General features: G+C 30.5%; 1 protein-coding gene across 2 annotated transcripts in view; it reads left to right on the forward strand.

Moving 5' to 3' along the window:
- The window catches only part of LOC143258572 (uncharacterized), an 81,058-nt gene that overhangs the window by 41,385 nt on the left and 22,445 nt on the right, over positions 1 to 17,228 (forward strand). For both annotated transcript variants that reach the window (XM_076517737.1, XM_076517736.1), the window contains 4 exons: positions 1,991 to 2,093; positions 5,840 to 6,133; positions 13,746 to 13,836; positions 14,782 to 15,990. In XM_076517737.1, coding sequence (XP_076373852.1) covers positions 1,991 to 2,093; positions 5,840 to 6,133; positions 13,746 to 13,836; positions 14,782 to 15,990 — 1,697 coding nt within the window. The remainder of the gene's footprint in view (positions 1 to 1,990; positions 2,094 to 5,839; positions 6,134 to 13,745; positions 13,837 to 14,781; positions 15,991 to 17,228) is intronic.

Here is a 17,228-nt window from a genome sequence, read left to right on the forward strand (position 1 = left end):
ATTGAAAATGAGTGTAAGTGGAGATGGATTTTGGCAACAAACATTTGCTTTCCATATCACTTCCTGTTTTGAAGTGAAGAGGTAAGTGATCCTCTTCCTACTATGGATGTGATGTACCATTCCAGGTTTTTGACATCCAGGAGTCCCATTTATTGGTCATACATATCCTGGGATTCATTCATGTTTATCTGCCTTTCAGAGCAAAAAGTATACTTGGATGGGATGTGGTCACCCACTGAGGTGTGTTGTTTACTTTGTTGGTTCCACATATCCTTCTCTGTCTCTGTGTGCTTCCTAAAGGGGAATAATTTTTTTTTATTGGCCCTTCACCAGTTCTGTGTGGAATTCTACCTATTTTGCAAAATGTAATAAAATTTAGCATTTTCTTACACTAGAAAGGTATTTCCAGCAGGTACTTACCACCTCTTACATTTCCTACCCAGCCTCCTAACTTCCAGTGATATATAGTGTAGGTTTTCTGAACAATCTTGAAGTGATTAATGAATGTAGATGTGAAGAGGGCACTGGTTATGATAGAAGCGGTGTCATGCTCCTGGTGTAGAGCGTTGCAGGACTACTTGCATATGGATATGCAGAAGCAAGAGGTGAAAGGCTAATGGAATGCATTGATGATTTACACCAACAGGTGGCAGTGCTAGTCAAGAAAAAAGCAATTTTGTGAGAAGAGTTAATTATTTATAGGAAAATGTGTAGAAAAATGCTAACTTTTATCACAAATGTTGAGTTTATAGGTTTCAAATTTTGCCAGTTTTCAATATTGAAATTATAATTTTAGTTGAACCACAGGGATGAATATATTACATTAAAATGATTATTGATTTGCAAATCAGCAATTCTTATGGCAACCAGATCTAAATAATGTTTGACATTGTTTGATATTGTATTAATATCACTACACTCCCAAATGTGTATTGCTTTTGGAAAGGGTATGTAACAATTCATTCTGACAAAAACACAGATCAGATCAGTGTTCAGATCAGACACTTAGAATTTCCAAGACAGGGATATTCCTTGTACTGGCTTGGTAAACAAAGAAATATGAATGAAGTTGAGACACCAAGAATATTTAGAAAGAGACCTGAAACAACTTGTACCCTACCAAGTTTAATCAAACTGTGGTGTCTTGTAACAGGTAAGAATTCATGGACACAGAGCTTAGTGGCAAAAGCCATATATGTAACCCAGACAACAGGAAACAATATAATTAAGGACACCATTTACAACTGAGGCCAACGTAGTATCAGATTACCAAGGTAAAGATTCTAGTCGTAACTTTAAATCAATCATCACATGCCTCAAACAACTTGAGAATGAGATGAGTATATATGGTATTCCATACAAAAACATACTAGTCAAATGACCAGATATAATGTTTGTAGGTGTCTCTGTGAACAGATTGTTGAATTGACACTGGCAAATTATCATGCTTTATGCACTAAATGGATTATGAAATGCCTCAAGAGAGGAGTGGTGTGCTTTGGATATAACAGGCTTATAATTTTGTCTTTTACAATAGAAGTATGTTGCAGGGCTATTGTCAAGATGCATGGTTATCAGATAGATCATGACTGCCCATGGCAATGTTATTTTAGCAATATAGAAAGGCTTTAAAGTTGTTTTAATGTTGCATACTTAACTGTGTATTTATAGGTAATTCTAGTTAACCTTTGTTTGTAATATGTTCATCTCAGCCAGTATGTTCTCATATTAACAAAAAGCCATCTTGACAATGTCCTTTGGCAGGTGAAAAATCTAAATTGATAACTTATCAGACCATTGATCTGGAATCTATGCAAATTAAGGAAAGTATTAAGAAGAAAACATTCAATCTGATGTAACTTGTTCTTGTTGAGTTGATAGTTTATGAATACAACAATGTCAAATACTGTATTAAGTGTGTAAAAATCTTTTGCTAAATTAAAAGTTTCATAATTTTTTATAAAGAATATTACATAATTTATTTTTTCAGTCAAATTCCTAGACGTCGTTTGATTAGTTCAGTACCTCCTCTCGATCAACCATTACCAGAACCAGAGTTTACTTATCACTGTGAGGATTCTGTGGATTATGGGGTAAAAATTATGCATTTTGCTCAATAAACCTTTCTTACTTGCATGGTATACAAACTGTTTTTGTGTTTATATATTTTCATGTGTGCTGAAAACAATTTAGAGATCTAAACTTTGGTGTTAACTATATGCCATATGTGGTATGATCAAGTGAGAGAACTTTGAGTACAATTAAATTTTAATATCACATGTGCATTAGTATAAATAATTCTATGTATATATGCCAACAGCTCATGGGATAGTGGTTAGGAAAATTGTAAACTGGTTAGGTGTTTAATTGGACCATAACTGATTATACAGTTAGTCATAACACTACTTTGATAGTCTTATTATGTATCAAGAAAAACAACTATAGAAAACCATACAGAACTTAGTTCATGTATAAATTAACTTGCAGGCCGAATACTTTTTATGATATTTTTAAACTAAACCCCTTTTCAAAAAAATGTTGTTACATATTTAAAAATGACTGTTATGTGTAGAGAAAGCACTAGTTAAGGAGCGAACAATGATTCGACCTTCTTCAATCGTTGTCAGGTTCACAAAGGTAGAAAGGGTTACTGACTGGTAGCTGACCACATGTTTGAAAGCAGTTGTGTTATTGAGTGTAGGAACATAGAAAGTGTGCTTAGATGTTGGATATATTTATTAATATAGGTATAAAGGTGTTCCTTTGTATTGGGCTTCAGTTGTATAAGTAAGGCTTCTTTACTTTTGTATTTGTTTGTTTGTTTCTTTATTTAGTATTTGTGTGTTTTCTATGGTTATGTAGTGTTTATTTGATTTTCAGTGTTCGAAAATGTGTCAAGGTGACTTTTTGTATTCTTTAAATCTGGTTTCCATTTTTCTACTTGTTTCTCTGATATGTAAGTCATGGCAGTTATCACATTGTATTTTGTAAATAATGTAGGTGTGGTGTTTGTCAGTGTAGTTTTTACATAGTAGAGACCTTAGTTTTGTGCCTGATTTTTGAATAAATTTGGTATTAACTGGAATGTCTTATTTTGTTGCTAGTTTTTGCCAAATGTTGGTTATTTTTCTGCTGATGTCAGGAACATATGGTGTGCAGCCATATATGGTTTCGTGATTTTTTAAATCGTAGGGTATATTTACTTTTGTTAGTTGATTTTACAAACAACAGAAAAGACACCAACATGACAAACCATTGACTAACCTACTGACAATTAAACACAGACGAGATACATCTTCTTAACAAAGGACTCAACTTTGCAATAGCACCTAGGTACATTTCAACCTTAGAAATTAAAGCATGTTTAGAAGACCTAGCCAGGAGACTTGTGATACTTTCCACAGAAAACAAAAACAACTGAAAACAACCAACAAAAAGAAGACAACTTTGACAATTCTATTGACATCCAACAACCAAACTTCCCAGGAAAAATTAAAAATTTATATTTTCCAGAAACATCTAAAAACAACATCTTAAATGATTTTTTTTCAAATAATTTTCTCACAAAACCATCAATATCATTGCACAAAACATAAAATTAAAAAACAACCTTACAAAGAGAGACATTAACTCCATTAAAAACCTAAAACAAGACAAAAACATTAAAATTCTAAAAGCAGATAAAGGAAACACTGTAATCACAATGAACATGAATGAATACATCCAAGAAATGAAAAACTTTTTATCCGACACAAACAAATTGAAACCAATACACACAAATCCAACAAAGACACATTAAATGCAACTAAACAAAATACTACTAAAAATGAAAAAGCCAACAGAATTTTAAAAACACTTTATTCCTACCTATGCAAGACTGACTCACGCACACCACAAATATATGGCATCCCGAAACCTCATAAACCAGATTGTCCATTACCACCAATAATGTCCACATATGAATCATTTAATTACAGTCTTGGTAAATACATAGCATGGGCATTCTCCAAATATATAACATCAGCCAGCTTATTCATCAAAGACTCCTTTAATTTCAAATCTAACCTTAATCAACTTAATCACAAAGTCTTAATAGCTAGTTTCAATGTCATATCCCTCTTTACAGAAGTCTCAACCACTGAAGCCTGCAAGATAGCCTTATAACTCTATACCTGAGACCCTAACCCATCAATAAACATTCCCAACAACCAATTAGCAACCCTCATAGAATTAACTACGATGAAGACAAACTTCATGTTCAACAACCACAACTGTATACAAACAAATGACCTAAGCACAGGCAATCTAGTATTACCAGTTCTAGCCAATATTGTATGACACAAGTTGAAATACAAGCAATTAACGCAGCATTACATCCACCAGTATATTAGTACAGATATGTAGATGACACAATTGTGGGATTCACATCTACAAAACACACACTTAATTTTTTCAATCACATTATACATCCCAACATTAATTTCACATGTGAACAGGAAGAAAGCAATCAAATATAATTTCTTAGTTTCAAAATTACAAGAATCAATACACAATTTAAAACAGGAATCCACCAAAAATCACCCAGACTGGACTATACATTCTTTGGGACTCAGCACATGAAACAAAACAAGAAATCAACATACTAAGAAACCAAATAAACACAACCATAAAACTATGCTCACCAGATAAAATTAATGATGAATTAGACAAAATAAAACAATACTTCATCAACATCAGTAAGTTTCCTCCACAAACCATAGAAAGCATTATACGCACACACCTGGACAAAAAGCAAAATCAACTAACAAAAGCAAATATACCCCACGATTTAAAAAATCATGAAACCATATATGGCTGCATGCCATATGCTCCCTACATCAACAGAAAAATAACCAACATATGGTAAAAACTAGCAACAGAATATGACATCCCAGTTAATACCCAATTTATTCAAAATCCAGGAACAAAACTAAGGTCTATACTATGTAAAAACTACACTGACAAACACCACACCAACATTATTTATAAAATACAATGTGATAACTGCCATGATTTCTATATTAGAGAAACAAGTAGAAAAATGGAAACCAGATTCACAGAACACAAAAAGTCACCTTCACACGTTTTTGAAGACTGCAAGTCAAATAAACACAACATAACAATAGAAAACTCCCAAATACTAAATAAAGAAACAAACATAAACAAATGCAAAATTAAAGAAGCCTTACTTATATAACAACTCAAGCCCAAAATAAACCAATACAAAAGATCACCTTTATACCTATATTAATAAATGTAATTAAACATGTAAGCTCGCCCTCTACATTCCTACACTCAATTACACAACCGCCTTTAAATATGGTCAGCTACCAGTCAGTAACCCTTTCTTTCTTTGTGAACCTGACGATGACTAAAGAAGGTCGAAACTTTGTTTGCTCCATTACTAGTGCTTTCTCTACCCATACCAGCCATTTTTAAATATATAATTTTTTCTACAAGTGGGTTTTCTTGTCATCACAGAAAAAAATGTTGGAAAAGCAGAGCAGAATAAAATACTCTTATCAAAGCTTTACTTACATGCTTGTTAATTGACCAGAAAAGCAAATAAATGGTACTTTGTCAAATTTGATATATTCTGATACTGGAAATTTACAGTTATCTGATCTTATATATTTTAGGAGACAGAAGAAAGATTTTTAGGTGATTTCTTTAGAATTGATATGAAATTTCAGTTGAATCCAGTACTTCATGGATAATCATTCACTGTGTATTTGCAAACCCCACTTAATATTGTTAAAATGTTCTTGTCCTTTATAAAATCTATTTTGATTTATTCTAGGCCTTTTTGGAAGAGTTGATCAACTTTAAGACTCTGCATGAGAAATTGGCTGAGAATATCAACAAAGCTGTTTCTAAAACCTATTCAGATAAGGAAAGCTTTTCTGATCTTCAGAACACCATAGCTGATTTCAATATTGTTTCTGTAACCTCTGCATCGATGACCAAAGATTCAGTAAATGGTCATCATGATGAAATAAATAAAATCAGTACTGGTTTTGAAGAACAGCCTATATCAAACTGTGAAGATAAAGAAAAACTTCAAATATCTAAGACTGAGCAAAACACCAGACAGGTCAGTTTTGTTGATTTTATTATATGATATATTTGGATCTGAGTAATTAGTGATATGTGTTAACTCTCTTGCAATGGGTCAAGGGTGAAAATTCCATTGTCCTTTTGTTTGTTGACTTGCATTCAAAATTTTATTGAACCACTATTTTATGCATTTATGTCTGTAACATTGGAATCTTAATTATTGATTGTAATTCAAGCTTTAATATTATTTATTAGTTAATTTTTTAATTTAAATGTAAATGTTAAAAGAACACTGAATATAGATTTTAGTGAGTCACATGGTATGTTGAATGCAGAACTGTTTAAAATTAAATGTTTGTGATATCAAAATGTGAAGTCTGTACTTTTTACAAATTAGGAACTCAAACTACTAATATAAACGAGATAGAATATAAAATAAAAACCTCCTGTCTATTTATTTTGCTGAGATATGACTTAGGTACTGAATCGAATACAGTGGCCCCATTCACCTCTTTCTATTTTTTGGAAATGGTCAATTATATACACTTTAATATATGACATCTGAATAACCAATCGATAGCCTAGAATGTCCTCTTAGTGGTTTTTCTCAGTCATTTTAACCTGTGAAAAGCTATCACATTCTTTGGAACCAAGATTTCAAGAAGATAGGTTGTGTCTTTAGCGTGCTTGAAGCTTCATATTTTTTCAAATCTGAATACATCATAATTATCAAGCTTAATAAATTATAGTGGAATTCTGTGGTATAAGTATAGTTATTTATGATTTTTTGGCTATTCAACTGAATATATATAAAACCTAAAACAGAAAAATTGTTTGATATCCTCCATGTGTGAAATTTTAAACGATTTAGCAGCTATGTCTATTAGCAACCAAATTCAAAGATCATAGTAAGAAGAGATAATTATTTGCCTTACTTCTAGATTTATTCTATATTTTAAGAAAAATAAGAATAATAATTTATATTTAAATAATAATCATATGTAATGTATAACAATTGAAATGTGACTGCATATTACAAAATACTAGCCCAATAAAACACAGCCAAGTCATGGAAGATATAAGGTCAGTTTTATATTATTGGATACATAACATGAGTGCACGTGCACTATGTCAATGCAGATTATGTTAGCTAGGCATGACTGGAAGGTCAGTATAATAAAAAATAAATATATAGTGTTATGAGAATTAAGCTACTTAGACTAAACATTTGTATTTTTGTGTTATAATATGTAGTCATTCAAGCATTGAAAAACATATTTATTTCCTAATTTTTTTATGATGGTTATGAGATTGGTCAAGACACTCCTATAGTAAAAGTATAGAAAATAGCATTAAATATAAAGTCTTACTGTAAACAAACATTTGAAATGTGTTGAGAGATTACACAAATGATATTTGAGATTTTTGAGATGAAGAGTAGTTTTTTAATCATAACATGAAATCACCTTGAACTTAGACTAGTAATGAAATAGTCTCAATATTTTTACAGAAATCTTATTTAAAAAATCTTATTTTGTGTACAAAAACCTTCTAATCTTTACTAAAAGTCTACTAAATTTTGTGATGATGAATGTGCTGTTTCAAAAGTTATATTACAAATACTTAATATGTGCAAGTGAGTAGATGAACTCGTGTATTATACCTAGCCCATTGTAAAAGGGTTAATTGATAAATCAGGCTTAGTAATCAACTGCACTTGAGTATTTGGTTAATAAACTCCCACCTCTTAAGCAAAAGACAAAAATAATGAGATGTGCTAGCTTTCTTGACTTTTCAGCTGGGTAGTAGGTTAAAAATAATATCTCGTTTTTTGACACTCATTCAAATTTTTATTGAACTGCTATTTTATGAATTTGCTATTAAGTTTGATGTCAAACTATAAATTATAATTTCTGAAATTAAAAATGTGTGTTCATAACACATCTAAATATTGATTTATGTGTGTCACATGGTATGCTGAATGCAGCACTGGTTCAGATTAGATGTTTTTGATGTCAAAATATAAAGTCTATAGTTTTGTATGAATTAGGAAGTCAAATTACTGATATTGACAAGCTAGAATATGAAATAAGAACCTTCTATATTTTCTATTTGCTCAGATATTATGTACTGAGTCAAATATAATGGTCCAGCTCACCTCTTTCCATTTTTATAAATGTTCACTTACCTTTATATATGCTATACAAATAACCAATCAAAAGCTTGGAATGTCCACTTACTGGCTTTTCCAACTGTATTAAAATATAATGGTGTTCTCTCTTTCTTTCAAGACAGACTTTCATGCTGCTAAATTGAGTCTTTAGCCTGTTCAAAATTTCATATTCTTTTTGACTAATATAAGCTTAGTTACTAAACTTGACAAATTATAATAATTTCTATGCTATCCATGTAATAAGTTAATTCTTGTTTATCCAAATGTATATAAAAAATTAAAAAAAAACTATTCATTTCACATTCTCCATGTGCAAAATTTCTTAAGGCTTAGTCAGCAGCAACCATATGCAAAGGTTTCTAGTTAAAAGATAATTTTTTGCTTTAATTCTTTATATACTGTTCTATGTTTTAAGCAAAATAGGTTTAAAATGTTGTTTGTAAATGTTAATAATCTTTATGCTTATATAATATATAATAATTGAAAATTGACTGTATTTACAAAATACTAATCCATTAAGACATGGGATAAAACAGGTTATTTTGTAAAGACTAAAGATAAGTTCTATATTAATGAATATGGTAACATATGTTCATGTATGCTGTAACATTGTAACATGTGTATTTTTAGCCAGGCATGGCTGAGATGTAAATATAATAAAAATAATAAATATTAACAAATATGTAGTGTTACAAAATTTAAGCTATGTAGTCAAACATTTATGTTTTTGTGGTATAATTTGTAGGCAATGTAGAATAAAAAAGGTATAATTTATATTTAGTTTCTAATTTGTTTATGGTGTTTACAAGGTTGGTTAAATTGACTGAAGCCTTACACAACCCTGTTAATAAAAATAACAGAAGTTTTAAAGTTGTTTCCTAGAAATAATTTATAACTATATGGAAATTTTAAGCATTTTGCAAGTGAATTTGAAATTTTTCTGATGCATAAAAGTATTTTTAATCTTAAAATGAAAATTACTTTGCATGCTGCCCATCCAACATGTGAAAAGAAAAAAAGGCATAAGAAAAACATTGCTTAACAAATCTTAAGACATAATAAAAAATCTAGTATTTTGCATTGTAATGTTTATGGATAGTCTGCCAAATTTCATAAATATATGTTTACTAATTTAAAAGTTATAGCAGGAGAACTATAACAAGCATAAAATGGTTACAAAGTCAGTCCCTGCAACCAAACATGTGTTTAAAGAGTTATTCTAATATAGTATTAAACTTTCTAATTTCATTTTTTTAGTATTAAATTATTCTTTTCATATGATATACTTCTTATAAAGGTTGCCATTTGTATGTTTTGTGAAAAAAATATTCTGCAACAAATTTTTAAAGAGATAGTCTGGGGATTCCCTTCTTATTGAGTGAATTATTGATGCTGAATAACTACCATCATGAAGTTACCTTTATTTTTAAATATGTATTTGTTAATTTTCCCCTATCTCTAAATTAAATGGATAATTAAGTAATGAAACAAAATGTTTTGCTATGACCAATAGGAGTAACAATGTTTTTACTTTGAACATATGATAACAGTGAAAAATAATTAATTAACCAGTCATTCAGTTTGTGTACATTATTCGAATAGGATAGATATAAGATATTCTGTAGTTTCTTATCATACTCAATAGACAGTAAACGTATGTGGTTTGATAACAGTTTTGTTTTATAAAGATAATAATAAAAACTTTATGTTTATAAACATTCCAAACTGATAAAAACCATAGTATACCTATTAAAAAGTAAAAATACTGTACTTTTAAACACAAATTAAACATTTATAAAATATCTAAGCATTTTCCAGTCAAGTGACTTCTTTGATTTATACCATATATTCTTCTGTCTAAATTAGTCTTTCTAACTTGATACTGTATTAAACCTGTAATAGAGTTTTCATTGTTACTTATTTTGGTTACCATTAATCAGTGTAAGTTTGCTGTATCTAGATGTAATTAAACTTTCATTATATCTGTTTTGTGTACATTTTATTAGTGAATGGCCAAACCAATTGAAATGGCACTGTAAGAAGCTTTCATTGAAGGCCTTTACAAAACTTAAAGGGGACATGTGAAAATTAAGAAATTCACAAAATATTCTAAAAAGACAACAGGTTCTAAGTGAAAATAGCTGTTTTGGGGATGGGTCTAAAAATATAAGAAAACAAATTTACAGGCAGGCTGTTTTGTTTACAAGTAAAACTGAAGTTTTCCAGAAGTGAAAATGCAATCATTTTAATATTTCCATCATAAATTACACCAAACAACTGTAGAAAAGAGCAAAATACTAATTCCAAAATATTTTTATCTTGAAAAATGTTAAGTGGCAAAACAATATGTAAAGCCAAAGGTTGCCATGTCTTTAGATTTCAAGCATAGAAATGTGGAATTAAGTTGCATTTTTAATCCTGAACTTTCTACATGAAAATGTATCATACATCCAGCACAACTGCACTGTGTAACACTTAGAAATAGTAAAAGATTTATTTACTTAGGAGCCACCTCTTGCAACAATACTATGTGTACATTTTTCCAGGCTTGTTATTCTAATTAAGGACAAAATACATAAAATGTGTCAAATAAAACAAGTTTTCTTTGTATGTGTATGTTTGATGCAACTTTTTTGAGCATTTCTTTCAGACAATTCAGTATTATTTTACATGTTAATAAGCATGTTTACAATAGTATTGGGCCTAAAGTATCATATCTATAACTATGCAAGTACTCAAAACTTTGTATCCAACCAAGAGAAATTAATAGTCATAATTCATTTATTAAGAAAACATGTTTAGCTGAAGTAAAAACTTAGTATTTTTAGGATGTTCTTCATGTATTATAACTTTAAAGTTAAATGGCATACGAATTAGAATGACATCAATTTATTTTGCAACATAAAACTTTGATAGTTGTAACATTACCAAAGTAAAGTTTGGCAACGTTTCCAAATTTATAGTGGGTTTCTCATCTAACTGTAGGATACATTGTTTTAAAACTATTTGGGAATGAATAAGAATAAAACTAGAAAAAGCTGTTCAGATAATATAGTATTATTGTGTTAAGAAGTAATAACAATGTTTAACTTTACCACACTGACTACAGTAATGCTTAATTTTTACAATTGTGAAGAGATGTCAGTTTTTAAAAGTACTTACAGAATGTTTTACATGAAAGAAGATAATTTCACTACAATAATATAATATATGGGATTAATCAAATTCAACCATATAGTTTTAAAGTAATCTTAGTAAGTTAGAATAATGTTAATTCATAAGATGTAAATGGTTAGCTCAGTCTGGTGATTTTTGTTGTTGTTTATATCAAAGTGATTTGTATGAAAATTTAAAAAGTTTAAAAAACCTTTTCATAGTTTAAATAAAATTATAAAATTGTAATTATTTATAGCCATATTTAGAGAAACATTTATAGCAGTAAACAGGATGTCTCTTTTTCAAACATTAAAAAAAACAACCACTAACCACCAGATACAATCATACAACCCAGATTTCCACTTATTTTAGACATCAATAGTGCAAAAAACATTTTTCATGAAAAAAGTATAACTTCTAAACAGTGTAAAATCAGTTTTTGAATATATTATAAAAACTGCATGTATTCTAAACAATACTAACTTTAACCCTTTTGCTACAAGCTTAATATAACATGGGGTGTCTACACATTAAGCATTTGCACTATAACTTTTGTTACAACATGTTTTTCTTCACAAATTTTTCACACTTTTAGTAAAGATTACAAGTTTTTTTGTAGAAAAAAATCAGATTTTTAATGAAATACTTTTACTAAAGATTTATTTATGAAAATATTGAATCTGTGTTGTTACTAGTCTGGGTGCAAAGTGATTTCAGGTTATGAGCAAATAACTATTCTTCATCCCAGAAATCTCAAATATTATTTTTGCAATCTGTAAAACCTCCTAAATATGTTTCAAATCTTTGTTTTCAGTAAGACTATATTTGTTATTTTCTGTACCCTAGTTATGTGGGGTCTGTCAATTGACCAGCATCATAACCATCATAAAAACAAGGAAATAAACATAAATTATGGCTTTTTTCATGTGAGAATGACTACATAGTATAACACGAAAATACAGATGTTTTGTCTAAGTAGCTTAACTGTCATAACATTATATACTTATTATTTTCTATTGTACTGACCTACACTATACGAGGGCTGTTCAAAAAATACGCGGACTGTTTTAATTGCGCGGCTCCAGTTGGTTCCGCTTGGTGTTGCTAGGTTTGCACAGATCAGCTGATTATGATGCCATTTCCCGATTGCAGTTATCTTTATTTGTGTATTAGCTATGTGGTTTTAAGTGAAGTGCGATTTTTTTGTTTGGCGGATTTCAGAATGAATGACCTGAAGAAGCAACGACTTGCTGTGAAATTTTGTGTTAAATTTGGAAACTCTGCGACTGAAACTTTTGCTATGCTTAACACGGCTTACGGTGATGTTGCTATGAAGCGTATGGCATGTTTCAAGTGGCATGAACATTTTAAGGATGGTCGACAGTCCATTGAAGATGATGAGCATCCTGAACGTCGTTCCACGTCAACTGACGACCCACACGTCGACAAAATCAACACCCTGGTGCGGGCAAATCGACGTCTGGCTGTCAGGGAGCTTGCTGAAGAGTGTGGGATATCAGTTGGATCTTGTTACGTTATTTTGACCGAAAAATTGAAGATGCACCGCGTTGCTGCGAAATTTGTGCCTCAGAACTCGTGAGTTTTTGGCCAAACACTCGATCACTGTTCTTCTCCACCCCCACTCACCTGACCTTGCTCCTTGCATTTTTTTTTGTTCCCCAAACTCAAACGACCCTTGAAAGGAAGAAGATTTGAGGCGATTCCCGAGATTAAGGCAAATGCAACAAAGGAGCTGGAGGACATTACAAAAGAAGCATACCAGGACTGTTTCAACAAGTGGAAACACCGTTGGGATAAGTGTGTGCATTGGGGAGGAGAGTACTTTGAAGGGGTCCCGGACCTGTAACTTTTAAATAAAGTACGTTTTGTTTAATGATGTCAGTCCACGTATTTTTTGAACAGACCTTGTATGTACCTACACTTAATGATTGATTAGTTTATATGACACTAATTGATATGATCACCTCTCATAGTCAACTGACTGTATTGACTAATCAGTTGAACTGGCCATTTCTACTTAAAGATATTTCTTCTGTACAATTAATTGTAAGCCAGATGACATGCTTCATAGAGCTATTTCATTTTGTTGAAAGTCAGAAATGATACTCTTGATTTACTCATAAAATTTCAAGTTAAATATGTTTATTAATTAATCAAAATTTACACCATTAAGCTTTTATATTTCTTATACAAAGTTGGCATTAATCAATTTATTTGTATTTTTTATTCTTTTATCATTTTCATGAATTTATTAATGTTGTTAAATCATTAATAACTGATTTCAAGTATATATTTGTAGGAACACCATGTTCCAGATGCTTTAATCAAAGACGTTCTCACTGAGACGGAGTCTGATCCATTATTTGAAGAAATTATATATATGTTATGTGGTAGGCTGAATTTTATTTTATCAAATACTTATTCTTTATTCTAATTCTAAAATCCACATAAATATTTTCCTTTTTTCAGTTTCTTTTTGTAAAATTAACATATATAACAAGTAAGCCATTATATGCAAGTTCTTAATAATTTGAATTGTGTCATTTTTAATCATCATATGTGTTTTTAGTAAAAAAAAAAAAAACCACAACAAATTAATATTTCATTCAATTTATGAGTTTACATGGTTATTTGAAACTATTTCACATTTCTTGTTCAATATTGCCTAAGCAGGAGTATATTTTATTGTGTAATGATAAGATTATAATAGTTGTAATAATATGATTTTGAAATGTAAGCATTACAAATTTTCCTTGCTTGTTGTATACAGTTCCAATAAGGACTTTCACTTAATATTAGAGCTCATCAGGTTAGCTAGGCTATAACACAGAAAGCCTTAACTAAACAAAATATTTAAATCAACCTTTTTATGAATGATATAAATTATATTTATGATCATAAATCCAGAATTGTGCTCTTTAAGGAGAAATTGTATCAATTTATTAAATGTTTATTTTCTGCCACATGATTTACACACTTCTGTGACATCATTGTACACAATAGCTCACCACTCACATCAGTGTGTTTGTATTTCAGTGTAACACAATATCTAGTTATATAAAAATATAATAACAAATTTCATGGATTAATTAAGTTCTAGTACTAGTTAGCATTGTAAATAGTGAGTTGTTTTTGTAAAATACTTCTGATGATTCATTCTGTAGACATTAATTTTTTGGGAGGTTGTTTTCATATCAAGTAGATAGTTGATTTCTTTGCAATAAATTTCATAAAGGTACTAAAATACAAACCTAATATATATATATAATTATCTCTATTTTAAAACTATGTGAACATTTTTATAGTGAAATTGAAAAATGTCTCATTTTATGCAGAGAGACAGGAATCTAATCGTGACTGTCTTGGTGCTAGCTCAGAATCTGATTCTCCAAGAAGTAATAACATATCAGATATACAACTTTCAAGTCAGCAGTTGTGTACTTCCTTAGATCAGCATGAAAATGTTGTTAGCATTAGTTCATCAGTGTTTCAAGATCAGAATGTTCTGCAGTCCAACAACAGGTCTAATAGTATTGGAATATCAAAATCTGAGGATACTTGTTTAGTTAATCAAAGCTTCCTTGTTGATGAAACACAACAGAAAGCTCAACCCGACCTCTTGCAACAAGCTCTTGATGCTTCACTTATAAGTGTTGAGGATCAAGACAATGTTCAGGAGCACAATTGTGATAAGAGAAATGCTACAGATATGCAACATCGTACTGCCACCAGCAGTAAAGAAACAATTGGTTCCATATCATTGACGTTCCCTGAATCTTCCAACTTTAGTGAAATAGGGCCTGTAAGAAGTCAAGTTTGTACCTCATTATCTGTTTCCTCTTTTGATGCTAGCAGTTATATTTCATTTGGAATGAACATGTCTAATCCAAATGTGAATCCTAGTCAAAAAGAAGTTAACTCTAGTATATTAAAGCCTGGGGTAATTTTGTCGAGCCAGTCTGTAACACTACCACAGGTATCACTTATTTCTGGGTCAGTTTGTTCAGTTCCATTTCTGTCCATCAGTCAGCCAAACACTCAGCACTCTTTTGTACAACAGCCAGCTTCTGCAGTTTGGGTTAACAACTCTTGTTTAAACCCACCAACTGACAGTCTTACATCTGTTGCATCATCAAACTCAGCCTTATGCAGTCTGAGTAATTCTGCTGTTATAAATGTGAAAAATGTTATTAATCAAGCAGTGATTCCTGGTATTTACTATGCAGTTGGAGGGAACAATAATAACTCTACTGTATTGAATCTGGATAGTAGTAACACCAACATTAGTCCAAACAACAAACTAGGTCAACAGTTACTAGTACAGCAAGTCATGAATAATAATATCTGTTTGAATGGGGAAACAGTTCATTTGGCACCATCATTGCAACAAAATCAGCTAGGATTATCACAGTCTTATACACAGCCACTCAGTAGTGTTATTATGCCACAAATAAATGGTGCAAGAAACCCTGTTTTTTTGACTGGCACTCAGACTCCAATCAAGATGGTAACTTCAGATCTTCAGTATCTCACATTATCTCCAAGTAAGTGGATTTTTAAATTGTACATAAAAAAGAAAAAAAGACCTGTATAAATGCTAGTGAAAGGTTTATCTCACACACACTTATGACACATCTCTTTAAATGCAGTGTCTTATTTGTTGACACAATTATATTTAAAATCTCCATTATTTTCATTTTAAGTTGCTAAGATTATGATCGGCATTTAGTGTAGAAAATCTAGTGTGTAGTGTATTTGGTTGTGAAAATATTTAAGGTTAAAACATTTATTTAAATATGACTAAATTGATATTTATTTTGTATGTGTTTGGTAATGTTACTTTTCTGTTTAGTGTAAATGCTCAGAGGTTGTGTTTTTAATTGACATTCATTGTGTACTTTTTATAACTTCATGTTTGTCTCTTATACTAATTTTTGTAATGTATTAATTTATGTAAGCTGAATTTCACTGTTAGACAGAAATTTAGACATTACAATTTGATCTTCAAAATAATTAGTTGTAATTCATTGCAAATCCTTTATCTCAGCTTCTCAAAAGCTCTTTAAATTATTTAACCATATGCCTACTCCTCCTTCTGCTTTACTTCAAATAGCATAGTAGCTGTTAATTTAAAGATTGTTTTCATATTTTGTAGGGCAGTAACTACATAAAAATATAATAATCTTAAGAAGTTCACTTGATTGTAATATACAACTTTGTATGTAAAAAAGTGTAAAGGAAATTATAGTTAAGCACAGTGATTTCATGTAAAATATTTGGTTATTATAATGTGTAGCATAATTATGCACTCATGTAAAATATTATCCAATTGTTTTGAAATTAACATTTATTTTGTGTTGAATATTTAAATATCCAATGATATGTGACACTAAGATTGTATATTGCCTCTCAGTGTACCTCATTGCAATGAAAATATGTCATCACTCGCATATTTTGGTAGACTGTGGTGAATATTGTTGTAATTCATAAGATAGTGCATGTTGATGGATTCCTTGTAATAAACCTTTAATTTTTCACAAATCTTCACAAAAAAAAAAAGGTGGGTGGGTGGGATTGATGGTGTCAGATCCAGTAAATACAACAGGTATATCAACAGTCTACCCACTACAATACATTTAATCTCACAAAACATGCTTACTGAGTCTAATGGAAAATATATCTCAGTGAATGTTGAGACACATGTTACTTATGTGAATGCATATTGCATGAATCTCATTGGGCTCAGTAGGAACATTTCTTATACAGTGACAGCAGTGTTGTT

Source organism: Tachypleus tridentatus, chromosome 8, assembly GCF_004210375.1.
Source record: "Tachypleus tridentatus isolate NWPU-2018 chromosome 8, ASM421037v1, whole genome shotgun sequence".
Classification (NCBI taxonomy): Eukaryota; Metazoa; Arthropoda; class Merostomata; order Xiphosura; family Limulidae; genus Tachypleus; species Tachypleus tridentatus.